This window comes from Ranitomeya variabilis, chromosome 5 (assembly GCF_051348905.1).
Source record: "Ranitomeya variabilis isolate aRanVar5 chromosome 5, aRanVar5.hap1, whole genome shotgun sequence".
Lineage (NCBI taxonomy): Eukaryota > Metazoa > Chordata > Amphibia > Anura > Dendrobatidae > Ranitomeya > Ranitomeya variabilis.
The window spans coordinates 195,329,687-195,345,311 of NC_135236.1; the positions used below are offsets into that span (position 1 = coordinate 195,329,687).

The following is a 15,625-nucleotide window of genomic DNA, read 5'->3' on the forward strand; positions in this document are numbered from 1 at the left end:
GGGGTGATTAGGGGTGATCACTGAAGAGGGTGATCACCAGGGGAGGAAGGGCTGACAGGCGCAGGGGGCGGTAGGAGAGGAAAAATCAGAGCGGCAGCTGCAGGTGATAAAAGGGGCAGGGGGGTGATCAGGTGGACAGGGAGGGCAGGGGGTGATCGGGGGGGCAGGGGGGAGGGAGCGAAGGTTGGAGGGAGTGGAGGACAGGAGAAGGGAGGTACCTGTCCTCAGCAGCAGCGGCGGTGCTGGCAGTGGCAGTGGGGGAGGCGGTGGCAGCGGCGGCGGCGCTGTGAAGAGGTGTGCAGCGGCAGCGGTGGCGATCGCGGTGTCTGGGGGGTAGGTGAGCAGTCAGGCACCTCGCTCCTCAGCTTCCACGGACGGGATGAAGCTGAGGAGCGAGGCAGGCTTTGTTTTTCTCCGCCCCTCCACATCCGATTGGAGGGCTAGCGTCACATGGACGCTAGCTCCAATCAGATCTGAGGGGGGTGACAAAAAGGTCACCAGGAGTGATCGTAGCCCCGGAGGGGCAAAGCCACCCCCCCTGGGGTCAAGTATAGGTCCCCCTGCACCTGCGGGTCGGGTGACCTTTCATTAACCCCGGTCACCCGACCCGCAGGAGCGCAATCCTTCTGTGACACAGCATATGCGTCGCTGGTCGGATTGGCACCGACTTTCATGACGCATACGCTGTGTCACAGGTCGGGAAGGGGTTAAGAATGGAAAAAACCTCAAGTAATTTATATGAACAACAAAGTGGATTTCTAATAGAATGGGTAGAGATTTTTTTTTATTGATTTTAGAAGAGTATTTTAGAGTAAATCTGCTAAATAAATCAGCAAAAAAACCTCAGAATTAATATAACCTAATCTTTTTTTCTGAACTGATTTATGACCACTTCAAAGTTGAGCTTGTTAAAAAAAATATATACATACTGTATATAACAGGCTCTAAAAATAACCTACTGACCCCCACCATTCATCTTCTGTACTGTTATACAGAAAGGTGAGTATGCTTAGTTTTAAATATGAATGGAAAAGCCTTCCAATATCAGTTCAACCCAGCAATTTTGTTGTGACTGGTCAACCATCAAATGTGTACAAGAAAATGGTGATGAGCAAGTATGCCTAACAAACAGGCAATCCCCACATGTATTCAAGCTGACTAGCAGCCGCAAATCATGCAGCTGGTCGACACAAACTAAATCTCCGAGCGCGCCAAAATACTTGGAGACCACCCGAGCATGCTCAGAAAAACTCAAGTAACGAGCATACTCGCTCATCACTAGTACTGGGGTGTCCATCTATGGCAAATGAATTTACATATACCCAATCCTTTTGTTTTCACCTAATGTTTGTATTTTAATATATCTTTCATTTAATATTCTACCCTAGTCTCACTCAATGAGTCCAGGACCAGAGTTTCATCATGCGCTTTTCCAGCTTGATAGCCACAGTCTTCTGGTGTCAAACTATCTGAAGAAGCATCACTTCACAGGTTGTATCCATGGCATATCACGACACAGAATAAAGCGCACTGAAAATTTCACACTTGCCATATCCTTTAAAGGGACTCTGTCACCTGAATTTGGAGGGAACAATTTTCAGCCATAGGGGCGGGGTTTTTGGGTGTTTGATTCACCCTTTCCTTACCCGCTGGCTGCATGCTGGCTGCAATATTGGATTGAAGTTCATTCTCTGTCCTCCATAGTACATGCCTGCACAAGGCAAGATTGCCTTGTGCAGGCATGTACTACTGGTAACTCCCCCTTAATGTAAAATAAGCTCCTCCTCACTTCTCCCTTACACATTAGCGGATGTGGCCTACTCATGGCTGCTAGTAACAACCAGTCCTCTGATACTATTTGCTTGTATTGAGTTCAATATTAGGGGTCATGCCGGTGGTGTGACCTGCTCCCTGCAAATATCTGTTCTAGATCAGGAGGCGTGACCTGCTCCATGATTTAGGACTCCGGGGAAGGAAATAACAGGGGGCTTGCTGTTGCTAGCAGCCAGGAACAGGTCAAACCCTGCTATGCCCGCTGGTATTGAACTGAATACAATCAGATAGTATCAGGGGACAGGCTGGCTGACACCATGCCCCCTAATGTGTGATGTAACATCCCATAAAGGAAGGGGGAGCACCAAGGAACAGCTACAGCATCACAAAATTACAGCTACTGTGAGGATGAAAACAACACTATTTATGTTATCCTACTAGTTTATGAAAAAAATAGCATTAGGATAATTTTTCATGCCCCCGGAGTGTCCCTTTAAACAAATAGTTTGTTGAAGTACATTCAGTCTTTTTGGGTAGTACTACTTACTTAAGGAACTACTTATGCCAACACCCCAAATTTTTGCTTGAGGGTTTTACATTTATTTAGTATAATAATATCCTTGAACTCAATTCTTTACTTTTCAAACAAATCAGGAGCTGTGCCATGGTTAGCAGATTTGCACCTTCATATGTAAACCTTTCGATGGGGTTATTTAGGGAATATTTCATGTCTAATAACAACCCACATGCTCACAATGTATTACTGTACCGTCGCTATATTCATGATTTATTCCTCTTGTGAAGAAGGAATGAGTCAGATTGATGTCATAGACCAAACAGAAAATTGAAAATTAACTGGGTAGAAGGGCAAAATGAGCAATTGTAAATGCACACAGCTATATAATATGATGACTGCAATATATTAAGATGATAACAATTGTGATGGGAGTGCTTCTTTAACCCCTTAATCCCGTATGACGTACTATCCCGTCAAGGTGACCTGGGACTTAATTCCCGGTGACGGGATAGTACGTCATACGCAATCGGCCGCGCTCACGGGGTGAGCGCGGCCGATCGCGGCCGGGTGTCAGCTGCCTATCGCAGCTGACATCCGGCACTATGTGCCAGGACCGGTCACGGACCGCCCCCGGCACATTAACCCCCGGCACACCGCGATCAAACATGATCGCGATGTGCCGGCGGTATAGGGAAGCATCGCGCAGGGAGGGGGCTCCCTGCGGGCTTCCCTGAGACCCCCGGAGCAACGCGATGTGATCGCGTTGCTCCGAGGGTCTCCTACCTCCTTCCTCCCTGCAGGTCCCGGATCCAAGATGGCCGCGGCATCCGGGTCCTGCAGGGAGAAAGGTGGCTTACCGAGTGCCTGCTCAGAGCAGACGCTGGTAAGCCTGCACCGATGTAAGTGAGATCGGTGATATGACAGAGTGCTGTGCACACTATCAGATCATCGATCTGTGATGTCCCCCCCTGGGACAAAGTAAAAAAGTAAAAAAAAAAAATTTCCACATGTGTAAAAAAAAAAAAAAAAAAAAAAAAATTCCTAAATAAATAATAATAATAAAAAATATATTATTCCCATAAATACATTTCTTTATCTAAATAAAAAAACAAAACAATAAAAGTACACATATTTAGTATCACCACGTCCGTAACGACCCAACCTATAAAACTGCCCCACTAGTTAACCCCTTCAGTAAACACCGTAAGAAAAAAAAAAAAAAACGAGGCAAAAAACAACGCTTTATTACTATACCGCCGAACAAAAAGTGGAATAACACGCGATCAAAAAGACTGATATAAATAATCATGGTACCGCTGAAAACGTCATCTTGTCCCGCAAAAAACAAGCCACCATACAGCATCATCAGCAAAAAAATAAAAAAGTTATAGTTCTGAGAATAAAGCGATACCAAAATAATTATTTTTTCTATAAAATAGTTTTTATCGTATAAAAGCGCCAAAACATAAAAAAATGATATAAATGAGGTATCACTGTAATCGTACTGACCCGAAGAATAAAACTGCCTTATCAATTTTACCAAACGTGGAACGGTATAAACGCCTCTCCCAAAAGAAATTCATGAATAGCAGGTTTTTGGTCATTCTGCCTCACAAAAATCGGAATAAAAAGTGATCAAAAATGGTCACGTGTCCGAAAATGTTACCAATAAAAACGTCAACTCTTCCCACAAAAAACAAGACCTCACATGACTCTGTGGAGCAAAATGTGGAACAATTATAGGTCTCAAAATGTGGAGACGCAAAAACTTTTTTGATATAAAAAGCGTCTTTTAGTGTGTGACAGCTGCCAATCATAAAAATCCGATATAAAAAACGCTATAAACGTAAACCAAACCCTCCTTCATCACCCCCTTAGTTAGGGAAAAATAATAAAATTAAAAAAATGTATTTATTTCCATTTTCCCATTAGGGCTAGGGTTAGGGTTAGGGTTAGGGCTAGAGTTAGGGTTAGGGTTAGGGCTAGAGTTAGGGTTAGGGCTAGGGTTCGGGTTGGGGCTAAAGTTAGGGTTAGGGCTAGGGTTAGGGTTAGGGCTAGGGTTAGGGTTAGGGTTGGGGCTAAAGTTAGGGTTAGGGTTGGGGCTAAAGTTAGGGTTAGGGTTTGAATTACATTTACGGTTTGGATTAGGGTTGGGATTAGAATTATGGGTGTGTCAGGGCTAGGGGTGTGGTTAGGGTTACCGTTGGGATTAGGGTTAGGGGTGTGTTTGGGTTAGGGTTTCAGGTAGAATTGGGGAGTTTCCACTGTCCAGGCACATCAGGGGCTCTCCAAACGCGACATGGCGTCCAATCTCAATTCCAGCCAATTCTGCGTTGAAAAAGTAAAACAGTGCTCCTTCCCTTCTGAGCTCTCCCGTGCGCCCAAAAAGGGGTTTACCCCAACATATGGGTTATCAGCGTACTTGGGACAAATTGAACAACAACTTCTGGGGTCCAAGTTCTCTTGTTATCCTTGGGAAAATTAAAAATTTGGGGGGCTAAAAATCATTTTTGTGAGAAAAAAAAAGATGTTTTATTTTCACGGCTCTGCATTATAAACTGTAGTGAAACACTTGGGGGTTCAAAGTTCTCACAACACATCTAGATAAGTTCCTTGGGAGGTCTAGTTTCCAATATGGGGTCACTTGTGGGGGGTTTGTACTGTTTGGGTACATCAGGGGCTCTGCAAATGCAACGTGACGCCTGCAGACCAATCCATTTAAGTCTGCATTCCAAATGGCGCTCCTTCCCTTCCGAGCTCTGTCATGCGCCCAAACAGTGGTTCCCCCCACATATGGGGTATCAGCGTACTCAGGAAAAATTGGACAACAACTTTTGGGGTCTAATTTATCCTGTTACCCTTGTGAAAATACAAAACTGGGGGCTAAAAAATCATTTTTGTGAAAAAAAAAAAGAATTTTTATTTTCACGGCTTTGCGCTATAAACTTTTGTGAAACACTTGGGGGTTCAAAGTTCTCACAACACATCTAGATAAGTTCCTCTGGAGGTCTAGTTTCCAATATGGGGTCACTTGTGGGGGGTTTGTACTGTTTGGGTACATCAGGGGCTCTGCAAATGCAACGTGACGGCTGCTGACCAATCCATTTAAGTCTGCATTCCAAATGGCGCTCCTTCCCTTCTGAGCTCTGTCATGCGCCCAAACAGTGGTTCCCCCCCACATATGGAGTATCAGCGTACTCAGGACAAATTGGACAACAACTTTTGGGGTCTAATTTATCCTGTTACCCTTGTGAAAATACAAAACTGGGGGCTAAAAAAATCATTTTTGTGAAAAAAAAGGAATTTTTATTTTCACGGCTTTGCGCTATAAACTTTTGTGAAACACTTGGGGGTTCAAAGTTCTCACAACACATCTAGATAAGTTCCTTTGGAGGTCTAGTTTCCAAAATGGGGTCACTTGTGGGGGGTTTGTACTGTTTGGGTACATCAGGGGCTCTGCAAATGCAACGTGACGGCTGCTGACCAATCCATTTAAGTCTTCATTCCAAATGGCGCTACTTCCCTTCCAAGCTCTGTCATGCGCCCAAACAGTGGTTCCCCCCCACATATGGGGTATCAGCATACTCAGGACAAATTGGACAACAACCTTTGGGGTCTAATTTATCCTGTTACCCTTGTGAAAATACAAAACTGGCGGCTAAAAAATCATTTTTGTGAAAAAAAAAAAAGAATTTTTATTTTCACGGCTTTGCGTTATAAAGTGTAGTGAAACACTTGGGGGTTCAAAGTTCTCACAACATATCTAGATAAGTTCCTTGGGAGGATTAGTTTCCAATATGGGGTCACTTGTGGGGGGTTTGTACTGTTTGGGTACATCAGGGGCTCTGCAAATGCAACGTGATGGCTGCAGACCAATCCATTTAAGTCTGCATTCCAAATGGCGCTCCTTCCCTTCCGAGCTCTGTCATGCGCCCAAACAGTGGTTCCCCCCCACATATGGGGTATCAGCGTACTCATGACAAATTGGACAACAAATTTTGGGGTCCAATTTATTCTGTTACCCTTGTAAAAATACAAAGCTGGGGGCTAAAAAATCATTTTTGTGAAAAAAATATATATATTTTCACGGCTCTGCGTTATAATCTGTAGTGAAACACTTGGGGGTTCAAAGCTCTCAAGAGTCAAAACACATCTAGATAAGTTCCTTAGGGGGTCTACTTTCCAAAATGGTGTCACTTGTGGGGGGTTTCAATGTTTAGGCACATCAGGGGCTCTCCAAACGCAACATGGCGTCCCATCTCAATTCCAGTCAATTTTGCATTGAAAAGTCAAATGGCGCTCCTTCCCTTCCAAGCTCTGCCATGCGCCCAAACAATGGTTTACACCCACATATGGGGTATCAGCGTACTCAGGACAAATTGCACAACATTTTTTGGGGTCCAATTTCTTCTCTTACCCTTGGGAAAATAAAAAATTGGGGGCGAAAAGATAATTTTTGTGAAAAAATGATTTTTTATTTTTACGGCTCTGCATTATAAACTTCTGTGAAGCACTTGGTGGGTCAAAGTGCTCACCACACATCTATATAAGTTCCTTAGGGGGTCTACGTTCCAAAATGGTGTCACTTATAGGGGGTTTCAATGTTTAGGCACATCAGGGGCTCTCCAAACGCAACATGGCGTCCCATCTCAATTCCAGTCAATTTTGCATTGAAAAGTCAAATGGCGCTCCTTTCCTTCCGAGCTCTGCCATGCGCCCAAACAGTGGTTTACCCCCACATATGGGGTATCAGCGTACTCAGGACAAATTGTACAACAACTTTGGGGGTCCATTTTCTCCTGTTACCCTTGGTAAAATAAAACAAATTGGAGCTGAAATACATTTTGTGTGAAAAAAAGTTAAATGTTCATTTTTATTTAAACATTCCAAAAATTCCTGTGAAACACCTGAAGGGTTAATAAACTTCTTGAATGTGGTTTTGAGCACCTTGAGAGGTGCAGTTTTTAGAATGGTGTCACACTTGGGTATTTTCTATCATATAGACCCCTCAAAATGACTTCAAATGAGATGTGGTCCCTAAAAAAAAATGGTGTTGTAAAAATGAGAAATTGCTGGTCAACTTTTAACCCTTATAACTCCGTCACAAAAAAAAATTTTGGTTCCAAAATTGTGCTGATGTAAAGTAGACATGTGGGAAATGTTACTTATTAAGTACTTTGCGTGACATATGTCTGTGATTTAAGGGCATAAAAATTCAAAGTTGGAAAATTGCAAAATTTTCAAAATTTTTGCCAAATTTCCATTTTTTTCACAAATAAACGCAAGTTATATCGAATAAATTTTACCACTATCATGAAGTACAATATGTCACGAGAAAACAGTGTCAGAATCGCCAAGATCCGTCAAAGCGTTCCAGAGTTATAGCCTCATAAAGGGACAGTGGTCAGAATTGTAAAAATTGGCCCGGTCATTAACTTGCAAACCACCCTCGGGGCTTAAGGGGTTAAGCTAAAATTGGTCAAGCTACAATGCGTATACCATAAGCTAATAATAATTGTGCATTCTTGACCTTTCCATTCATATCCTGACAACAATCATTTATAAGAGCACTTATCATGGACCCTAACATCTTGACCAACATTATTTGGTATATTGCTTATTAGACTATTGTTTATTAGTGTTTTTCTGAGTGGTTCATATTCATATAGTGCCCTTCTTTCTCCATGCAAACGCATCAATTACAAGCAAGTTGCATGCAATTTATAGCAATCTATTGTGACCAAGTCAATGGCAAAGTCCTGGACGGAAGATACATTTCGCTGAGGCTATTAGCTTCAGTGATTTGAAACCAAGAAGTTTCCTCCAGCATACTGTGTGTTGAGAGCGGATAAAAGGCCATTTTAAGGGCTGGGTTTTTGTGGCTAACCATGGAGCGGTGAAAGTTCGTCCACCTTATCTCCACCCCAGGGGTGGTCTGGGGGTTAAATAGTCAGCCTCCAGAGGCATTCAGTGCTCAGTAGGGCTGGAGAGGGGAACTCCAGAATTTTGTGTCCTGAGCAGGAAGAGCTGAACCAATGAGTGGCTACTATCCTGAGCAGGCGGATCCCCGCAGAAGCAGAGATTGTATATCATTTTATTTTGCTTTACCTGTTTTTGCCCTAAGTGCTGTGTTTATTTTCACTTTGCTTTGGTTTATGCCACATGTCTAATAAACCAACGGAAGATTTAAGTGTACCTGTGTCTACTCCCATGTGCAGCCGAGTGAGCAGCTCTACCACAGTAGGTGATGAATGTGGGCAATTTTCCCAGAGATCATGTGTAACGACTGTGGATAAAGCCACATGTCCTGGGTGAAAGTGGCAGTAAGCAGGGAAGCGACGTCAGACAACTTGAAGGACCTGACTAAGCACATTGTGAAAGCCCAGCAGGAGACAAGTCATCTGCTTATGCAACAGATACAGAAGCAGCAGTTCCAACATCAGAAGCAGCAGCAACAAGAAGAGTTCTGACAACAGCAGCAGATTGAATTGCTCACAGAGGCCATTCGAGAGAGACAACAGCCCCTCCCGTCAAGTCCAGGTGACTCACATACATCAGGAAAGTGGTAAGACAAGTGATGCAAAAGATGACCCCCAGGGGATGATGTGGAAGCATTTTTTACTGTTTTTGAGCAGGTAGCAGAGCGGGACAAACTACTGCCAGACCAGTGAGTGGAGGTGCTGGCCCCCAATCTAACTGGCAAGCTCCAGAAGCCTTATTATGATCTGGCCTTACAAGATGCCCTGGAATATGCCAAACTAAAAAACTGAGATACTGGCACGCTCTGTCTGTCTGTTTGAGCTCAAACGGTCCACTACTAGGCGTATTGCGGTGATAAACCCCCTTGCTCCCAAATTTTCAATTTGCTGCATCTGCTACAGACGTGGTTGCAGCAGAAGTCCTCCACCCTGGTCCACATGGTAGAGAGGGTCGTAATGAACAAATTTATCCACTCCCTTCCCAGACCAGTGCAGACCTGGGTAGCCCAGGGGGATCCTCGAAATGCGGATGACCTGGTTGGCCTAGTAGAAAGGTACCAGGTGGTCGAGAGGTCCCTGATTAAGCCAGGTGGTGTTGCATCCCCATACTGGGGTACCCACAGGGAGCCCAAAAGAGGGGTAGTAGAGACATCAGTGGGGGAGTCCGAGGTCCCAAGAGGTTGATGAGAGGTTGCCATGTGTCCTGGCTGGTGACGAGATGGTGACCAATGAGGCTGAGATTCCTCAACTGGGGGAAATTTTGGGACTGCTCAAATGCGGGATCTTACTCTAAAAGGGGCATTTGACAATGTGACTGTGATAAATAGGGTCCCGCAAGAGCCGGGAGCCAACACCACGTTTCCACATTTTGCTTTAAATGAGGAGTTGCTATATCGGATCACTACACTAAGAGAGGAAGTAGAAGAGCAGTTGTTAGTACCAGGTTCCTATAGGCATAGGGTTCTAGACCTGGCCCATTCTCATATCTTGGATGGACATCTGGAAGTAGACAAAATTCAAGAATGGGTCCTTCAGAGGTTCTACCAGCCTGGTTGTCCCAGAGAGATTGTTAATAGTGATGAGCGAGTGTGACCTCCGAGTATTTATGACTACTCGGAGATTTAGTTTTCATCGCGGCAGCTGAATGATTTACAGCTACTAGCCTGCTTGATTACATGTGGGAATTCCCTAGCAACCAGGCAACCCCCACATGTACTTAGCCTGGCTAGTAGCTGTAAATCATTCCGCTGTGGTGATGAAAACTAAATCTCCAAGCAGTCATACTCGGAGGTCACCCGAGCAACGAGTACACTCGCTCTTCACTGCTGATCCTGCCCTTCTTGGCAGCTAACTGCTCCCGTATCCCACTTCTGCAGTTCCCTAGTGTCCTTGCCCATTATAGAGGTCCCATTTGACCGGTTTGCCATGGAGCTTGTAGGGCCCCTAGTTAAGTCCACCTGGGGGCACCAATACATCTTATTAGTAATGGGCTATGGAGCACGGTACCCATAGGCGGTACCCCTGAGAAACTCCTCCGCTAGGAGCATAGCCTGAGAGTTAGTCCTTATTTTCTCCCGGACGGGACTGCCAAAGGAGATCCTGATGGACCAAAGAACACTTAATCCATATATTGTCCTGGATGGGCCTGCCAAAGGAGATCCTGATGGACTAAGGAACTTTGTTTATGTCCAAAGTGAGGAGAGAGTTGTGTAAGGCTCTCCATATTACACAACTCTGGATGTCGGTGTACCATCCGCAGACAGCCGGCCTAGTGGAGAGGTTCAATAAGACCTTGAAGTTCATGCTTAAAAAGGTCATGGAGGTGAAGGATGGCTAGGACTGTGCTTGCCTACTGCCGTACCTGTTGTTCTCAATCAGGGAAGTCCCACAACCTCTAGGGGGTTCTCACCGTTTGACCTGCTATATGGGCAGCACCCTTGAGAACTTCTGGATATTGCAAAGGAGACCTGGGAAGCAGAGTTTACACCCCACCGGAGCATCATTGAGCATGTGGACCAGATGCAGGACCGGATTGCAAGGGTGATGCCAACTGTGAAGGAGAGCCTCCTTCAAGCACAAGAGGCCCAGGCAAGGGTCTACAATCGGGCAGCAAGACTAAGACAGTTTAGCCCTGAATACAGGGTGTTGGTGTTGATCCCCACAGTGGAAAGTACGTTCCTGGCCAAGTGGCAAGAGCATACAAGGTGGTCAAAAAGTTGAGTGACGTCAACTACAAGTACCAGGTGTACCATGTTAACCTGCTCAAACCATGGCAAGATAGGGAACCGATGGAAGCTGCGTGCATGGGGGCAAACCCTGAAGCCAAGGTTGAGGATGTCACAGTGGCAGAGACACTGTCACCGGCCTAGAAGCAACAGTGCCAAAAGCTGCTTCAATGGAACTGAGACCTATTTTTTGAATTGCCAGGTTGTATACAGGTCGTGGAGCATGAAATCCTGACAGAACTGCATGTGAGGGTGAACCAAAAGCCATATCCAATTCCAGAAGCTCGTCGCGAGGTGATCACCAAGGGGGGGAGGTGAGTATTAAGCCTGGGAGTTAACAAGGAGTCAAAAAGCGATGTTTCTGTAACAACTACAGGAAGCTAAATGAGATGTCCAAGTTCAACTTATATCCGATGCCCCAGGTAGATGAGCTCATGGAGAAGCTAGGGTCCGCCAGATATATCACCACAGTGGACCTAACAAAAGGGTACTGGCAAATTCTCCTGTCCCAAAGTGCCAAGGAGAAGACGGCCTTCTCTGCAACCCGCAGGGTTTACCATAAACCCAAACAAGTGTGCCGTGGATAAGGAAGAGTCAAAATACTTGGGCTACTTCATCGGGAGGGGCAAAATAAAACCACAAGTAAATAAGGTGGAGACAATTCAAAATTGTCTGCAACCGGTCTACAAGAAGCAAGTTCGGGCTTTTTCGGGAATTGTAGGATACTATTGGCGATTTATCCCAAATTTCACCATGATAGCCGCCCTCTGACTGATCTTCTTTAGGGCACAAAGATGTCAATGGCCAAGTCGTCTTCTGAAGCGGAGATGGCATTCCAGGAGTTGAAGCTCTCCCTATGCAAACAGCCAGTGTTGGTCGCATCTGACTTCACAAAGAAGTTTGTGGTCCAGATGAACACCTCCGAAGTCAGGTTGGGAGCTGTGTTGTCTCGGGTAGTAGATGGAAACAAACATCCAGTCCTAAACCTGAGAAGGAAACTCTATCCTATCCAGATTTCCCTGCTTAGTGAGTGAAGGTACCAAAACCCCCAGCTTTGGGCAGAGGAGGGATATGTGACAAAGTCACTAGCAAAGTGCTGAAGAGGAGATACGTTTCACTGAGGCTATTAGCTTTGGTGATTTGAAACCCAGTAGTTTCCAGCAGCAAACTATGTGTTGAGAGGGGTTAAACTTCCATTTTAAGGGCTGGATTTTTGTGAACAATCATAGAGTGGGTGGGAGGTTGTCCACCTTATCTTCACCCCAGGGTGTGGTCTGGGGGTTAAATATTTGGCCTCCAGAGGCATTCAGCGTTTATTAGGGCTGGAGAGAGGAACTCCAGCGTTTTGTGTCCTGAGAAGGAAAAGTTGAGCCAGTGAGTGATTACTATTCTGAGTGGGCAGATCCTCGTAGATGCTGAGACTGTATACCATTTGTGTTGGTTTATTCCACATGTTTAATAAACCAAATGAAGATTTAAAGAGACAGCGTACCTGTGTCTACCTTCATGTGCAGCCGAGTGAGCCAATCTACCACACTATTCATTACTAGTATATAAAAATACCACATAAAATCATAACAGACATAGTGTTAGGGCTAGCGGAACGCACTGAGTAAAAATAGATGTTTATTATAAATGGTGCGTTCGCAGCCCGGGGTCCACTGTGCAGGAGAACCTGCTGCTAGTGAATGGTGGCACTGTTTGGCGGTATAGACTAGCTCTGTTACCTCACAGAGCAGCCGTGAGAGGAAAGCACTGTGCCCTGTTAGCCTCACAGGAGCGCAAGCTTGCTGCCGAACTGATCGCAGTCAGTGGTTATGCACACACACAATCTCCTCACCGTAGAAGCCGGTATTCTAGGGGCTTATTTCAGCCGGGTCCCTGAACACATTCATGCATAACCATACTGGCACAAAGCACATATTTGAATTGATACTAGCGTGCGGCCATGCGAGCCTTTTATAGCTGAAGCACGAACAAGACCTTCCTAGAAGGACCAATGAGAAGCTGCCACAAAGCCTGAGCACCTTCAGGACCTTCCAGGAGAACCAATGGCCTTTGCTGCAGTATCTAAGCATGTGACCCTCGATCTCCAATGAGAGATCTTACCCTGGGCATGCTCAGAAGGAGAAAAGCGAGACTTAGTCCCAAAAGCATCTGCTCGCCACTGCCCAGCACTGGCTTCAATGGCAGAAGCTGGAAAATCAGCAGTAACCCTTTGCACAGAGTCAGACTGAGTGAGACGCTGAGCAGACTCCACTGCGGCAGGAGAAGAATGGGAGACCGCAGTGGAGATGGACTGAGATTCCCACTGTGCAGAGGCGGGAACTCGACCCCTAACATTACCCCCCCCCCAGGGCCCCCCCCTCCTTGGACCTCACTACGCTCGAAGGCAGCAATGAGCTGAGGAGCCCGAATGTGCTCAGCAGGCTTCCAGGACCTGTCCTCAGGACATAACCCTTCCAGTCCACCAAATAAAATTTTTTGCCACGTACCACCTTGTAGCCCAAAATAGCGTTCTCCTCGTAATCGTCCGTAGTCGAACCCGATGTCCCGGCAGATGACTCGGAAAACCGAGATATGTATACGGGTTTCAAGAGGGACACATGAAAGGTGTCGTGTCATGGTTCCCAATGGCAAGGGAACGTCAGAGAACATAAATAACAGAACAGCTCTTGGGTGATGGAATCTCGAGCTGACCGTGAGCTAAACCTACCACACAACTAACAGTGGCCGGGTGGCGTACCTACGTTTTATCCCTAGACACCTAGCGCCAGCCGGAGGACTAACTAACCCTAATAGAGGAAAAGACAGACCTGGCTTACCTCTAGGGAAATTCCCCCAAAAAGGAGACAGAAGCCCCCCACATATATTGACGGTGAGTTCAGAGGAAAAGACATACGCAGTATGAAGGTAGGTTCAGCAAAGCGAGGTCCGCTTACTAGATAGCAAGAAGATACAATAGGGAACTTCACGGTCAGCTGAAAACCCTATTAAAATACCATCCCGAAATTACTTTAAGACTCATGTGTCAACTCATGACACCGGAGTGGCAATTTCGGCCCACAAGAGCTTCCAGCTACAGAAAAATAACATAACTGTGAACTGGAACAAAAATGCAAAACAAACTTAGGACTAAGAGTCCAACTTAGCTGATAGTAGTCTAGAAGCAGGAACATGCAACAGAAAGGCTCTGGTTACATTGATGGCCGGCACTAGAATAACTGAGCAGCAAGGCTAAATAGGATACACCCATATCCTGATGGAAACAGGTGAACAGAGAAAGTGAAGCACACAAGTCCAGTACCACCAGTGACCACCGGGGGAGCCCAAAAACCAAACTCACAACAGTACCCCCCCCCTCAAGGAGGGGGCACCGAACCCTCACAAGAACCACCAGGGCGATCAAAACGAGCCCTATGAAAGGCACGGACCAAATCAGAGGCATGAACATCAGAGGCTGTCACCCAAGAATTATCCTCTTGACCGTAGCCCTTCCACTTGACCAGATACTGAAGTTTCCGTCTGGAAACACGGGAGTCCAAGATCTTCTCCACAACGTACTCCAATTCACCCTCAACCAACACCGGAGCGGGAGGCTCAACGGAAGGCACAACCGGTACCTCATACCTGCGCAATAATGACCGATGGAAGACATTATGGATAGAAAAAGATGCTGGGAGGTCCAATCGAAAGGACACGGGGTTAAGAATCTCCATAATCTTATACGGGCCGATGAACCGAGGCTTAAACTTAGGAGAAGAAACCCTCATAGGGACAAAACGAGAAGACAACCACACCAAGTCCCCAACACGAAGACGAGGACCAACACGACGACGGCGGTTAGCAAAATGCCGAGTCTTCTCCTGGGACAACTCCAAATTGTCCACCACCTGTCCCCAAATCCGATGCAACCTATCCACCACAGTATCCACTCCAGGACAATCCGAAGACTCCACCTGACCGGAAGAAAAACGAGGATGAAACCCCGAATTGCAAAAGAAAGGAGAAACCAAAGTGGCAGAACTAGCCCGATTATTGAGGGCAAACTCCGCCAACGGCAAAAAGGCAACCCAGTCATCCTGATCCGCAGACACAAAACACCTCAAATAAGTCTCCAAGGTCTGATTAGTTCGCTCAGTCTGGCCATTAGTCTGAGGATGGAACGCAGACGAAAAAGACAAATCAATGCCCATCCTAGCACAGAACGCCCGCCAAAATCTAGACACGAACTGGGTCCCCCTGTCAGAAACGATATTCTCCGGAATACCATGCAAGCGAACCACATTTTGAAAAAACAGAGGAACCAACTCGGATGAGGAAGGCAACTTAGGCAAGGGCACCAAATGAACCATCTTTGAAAAACGGTCACACACCACCCAGATGACAGACATTTTCTGAGAAACAGGGAGATCAGAAATAAAATCCATAGAGATGTGAGTCCAAGGCCTCTTCGGAATAGGCAAAGATAACAACAATCCGCTAGCCCGAGAACAACAAGGTTTGGCCCGAGCACAAACATCACAAGACTGCACAAAAACTCGTACATCTCGAGACAGGGAAGGCCACCAGAAGGACCTAGCCACCAAATCCCTGGTACCAAAGATCCCGGGATGACCTGCCAACACAGA

The 15,625-nt window shown here is 45.9% G+C and overlaps 1 protein-coding gene across 1 annotated transcript in view; it reads left to right on the forward strand.

Annotated features, from left to right (window-relative positions):
* The window catches only part of FAM227B (family with sequence similarity 227 member B), a 1,130,503-nt gene that overhangs the window by 877,052 nt on the left and 237,826 nt on the right, over positions 1–15,625 (forward strand). Inside the window, exon 13 of the mRNA XM_077262735.1 lies at positions 1,389–1,536. Within this exon, the coding sequence (XP_077118850.1) occupies positions 1,389–1,536 (148 nt within the window). The remainder of the gene's footprint in view (positions 1–1,388; positions 1,537–15,625) is intronic.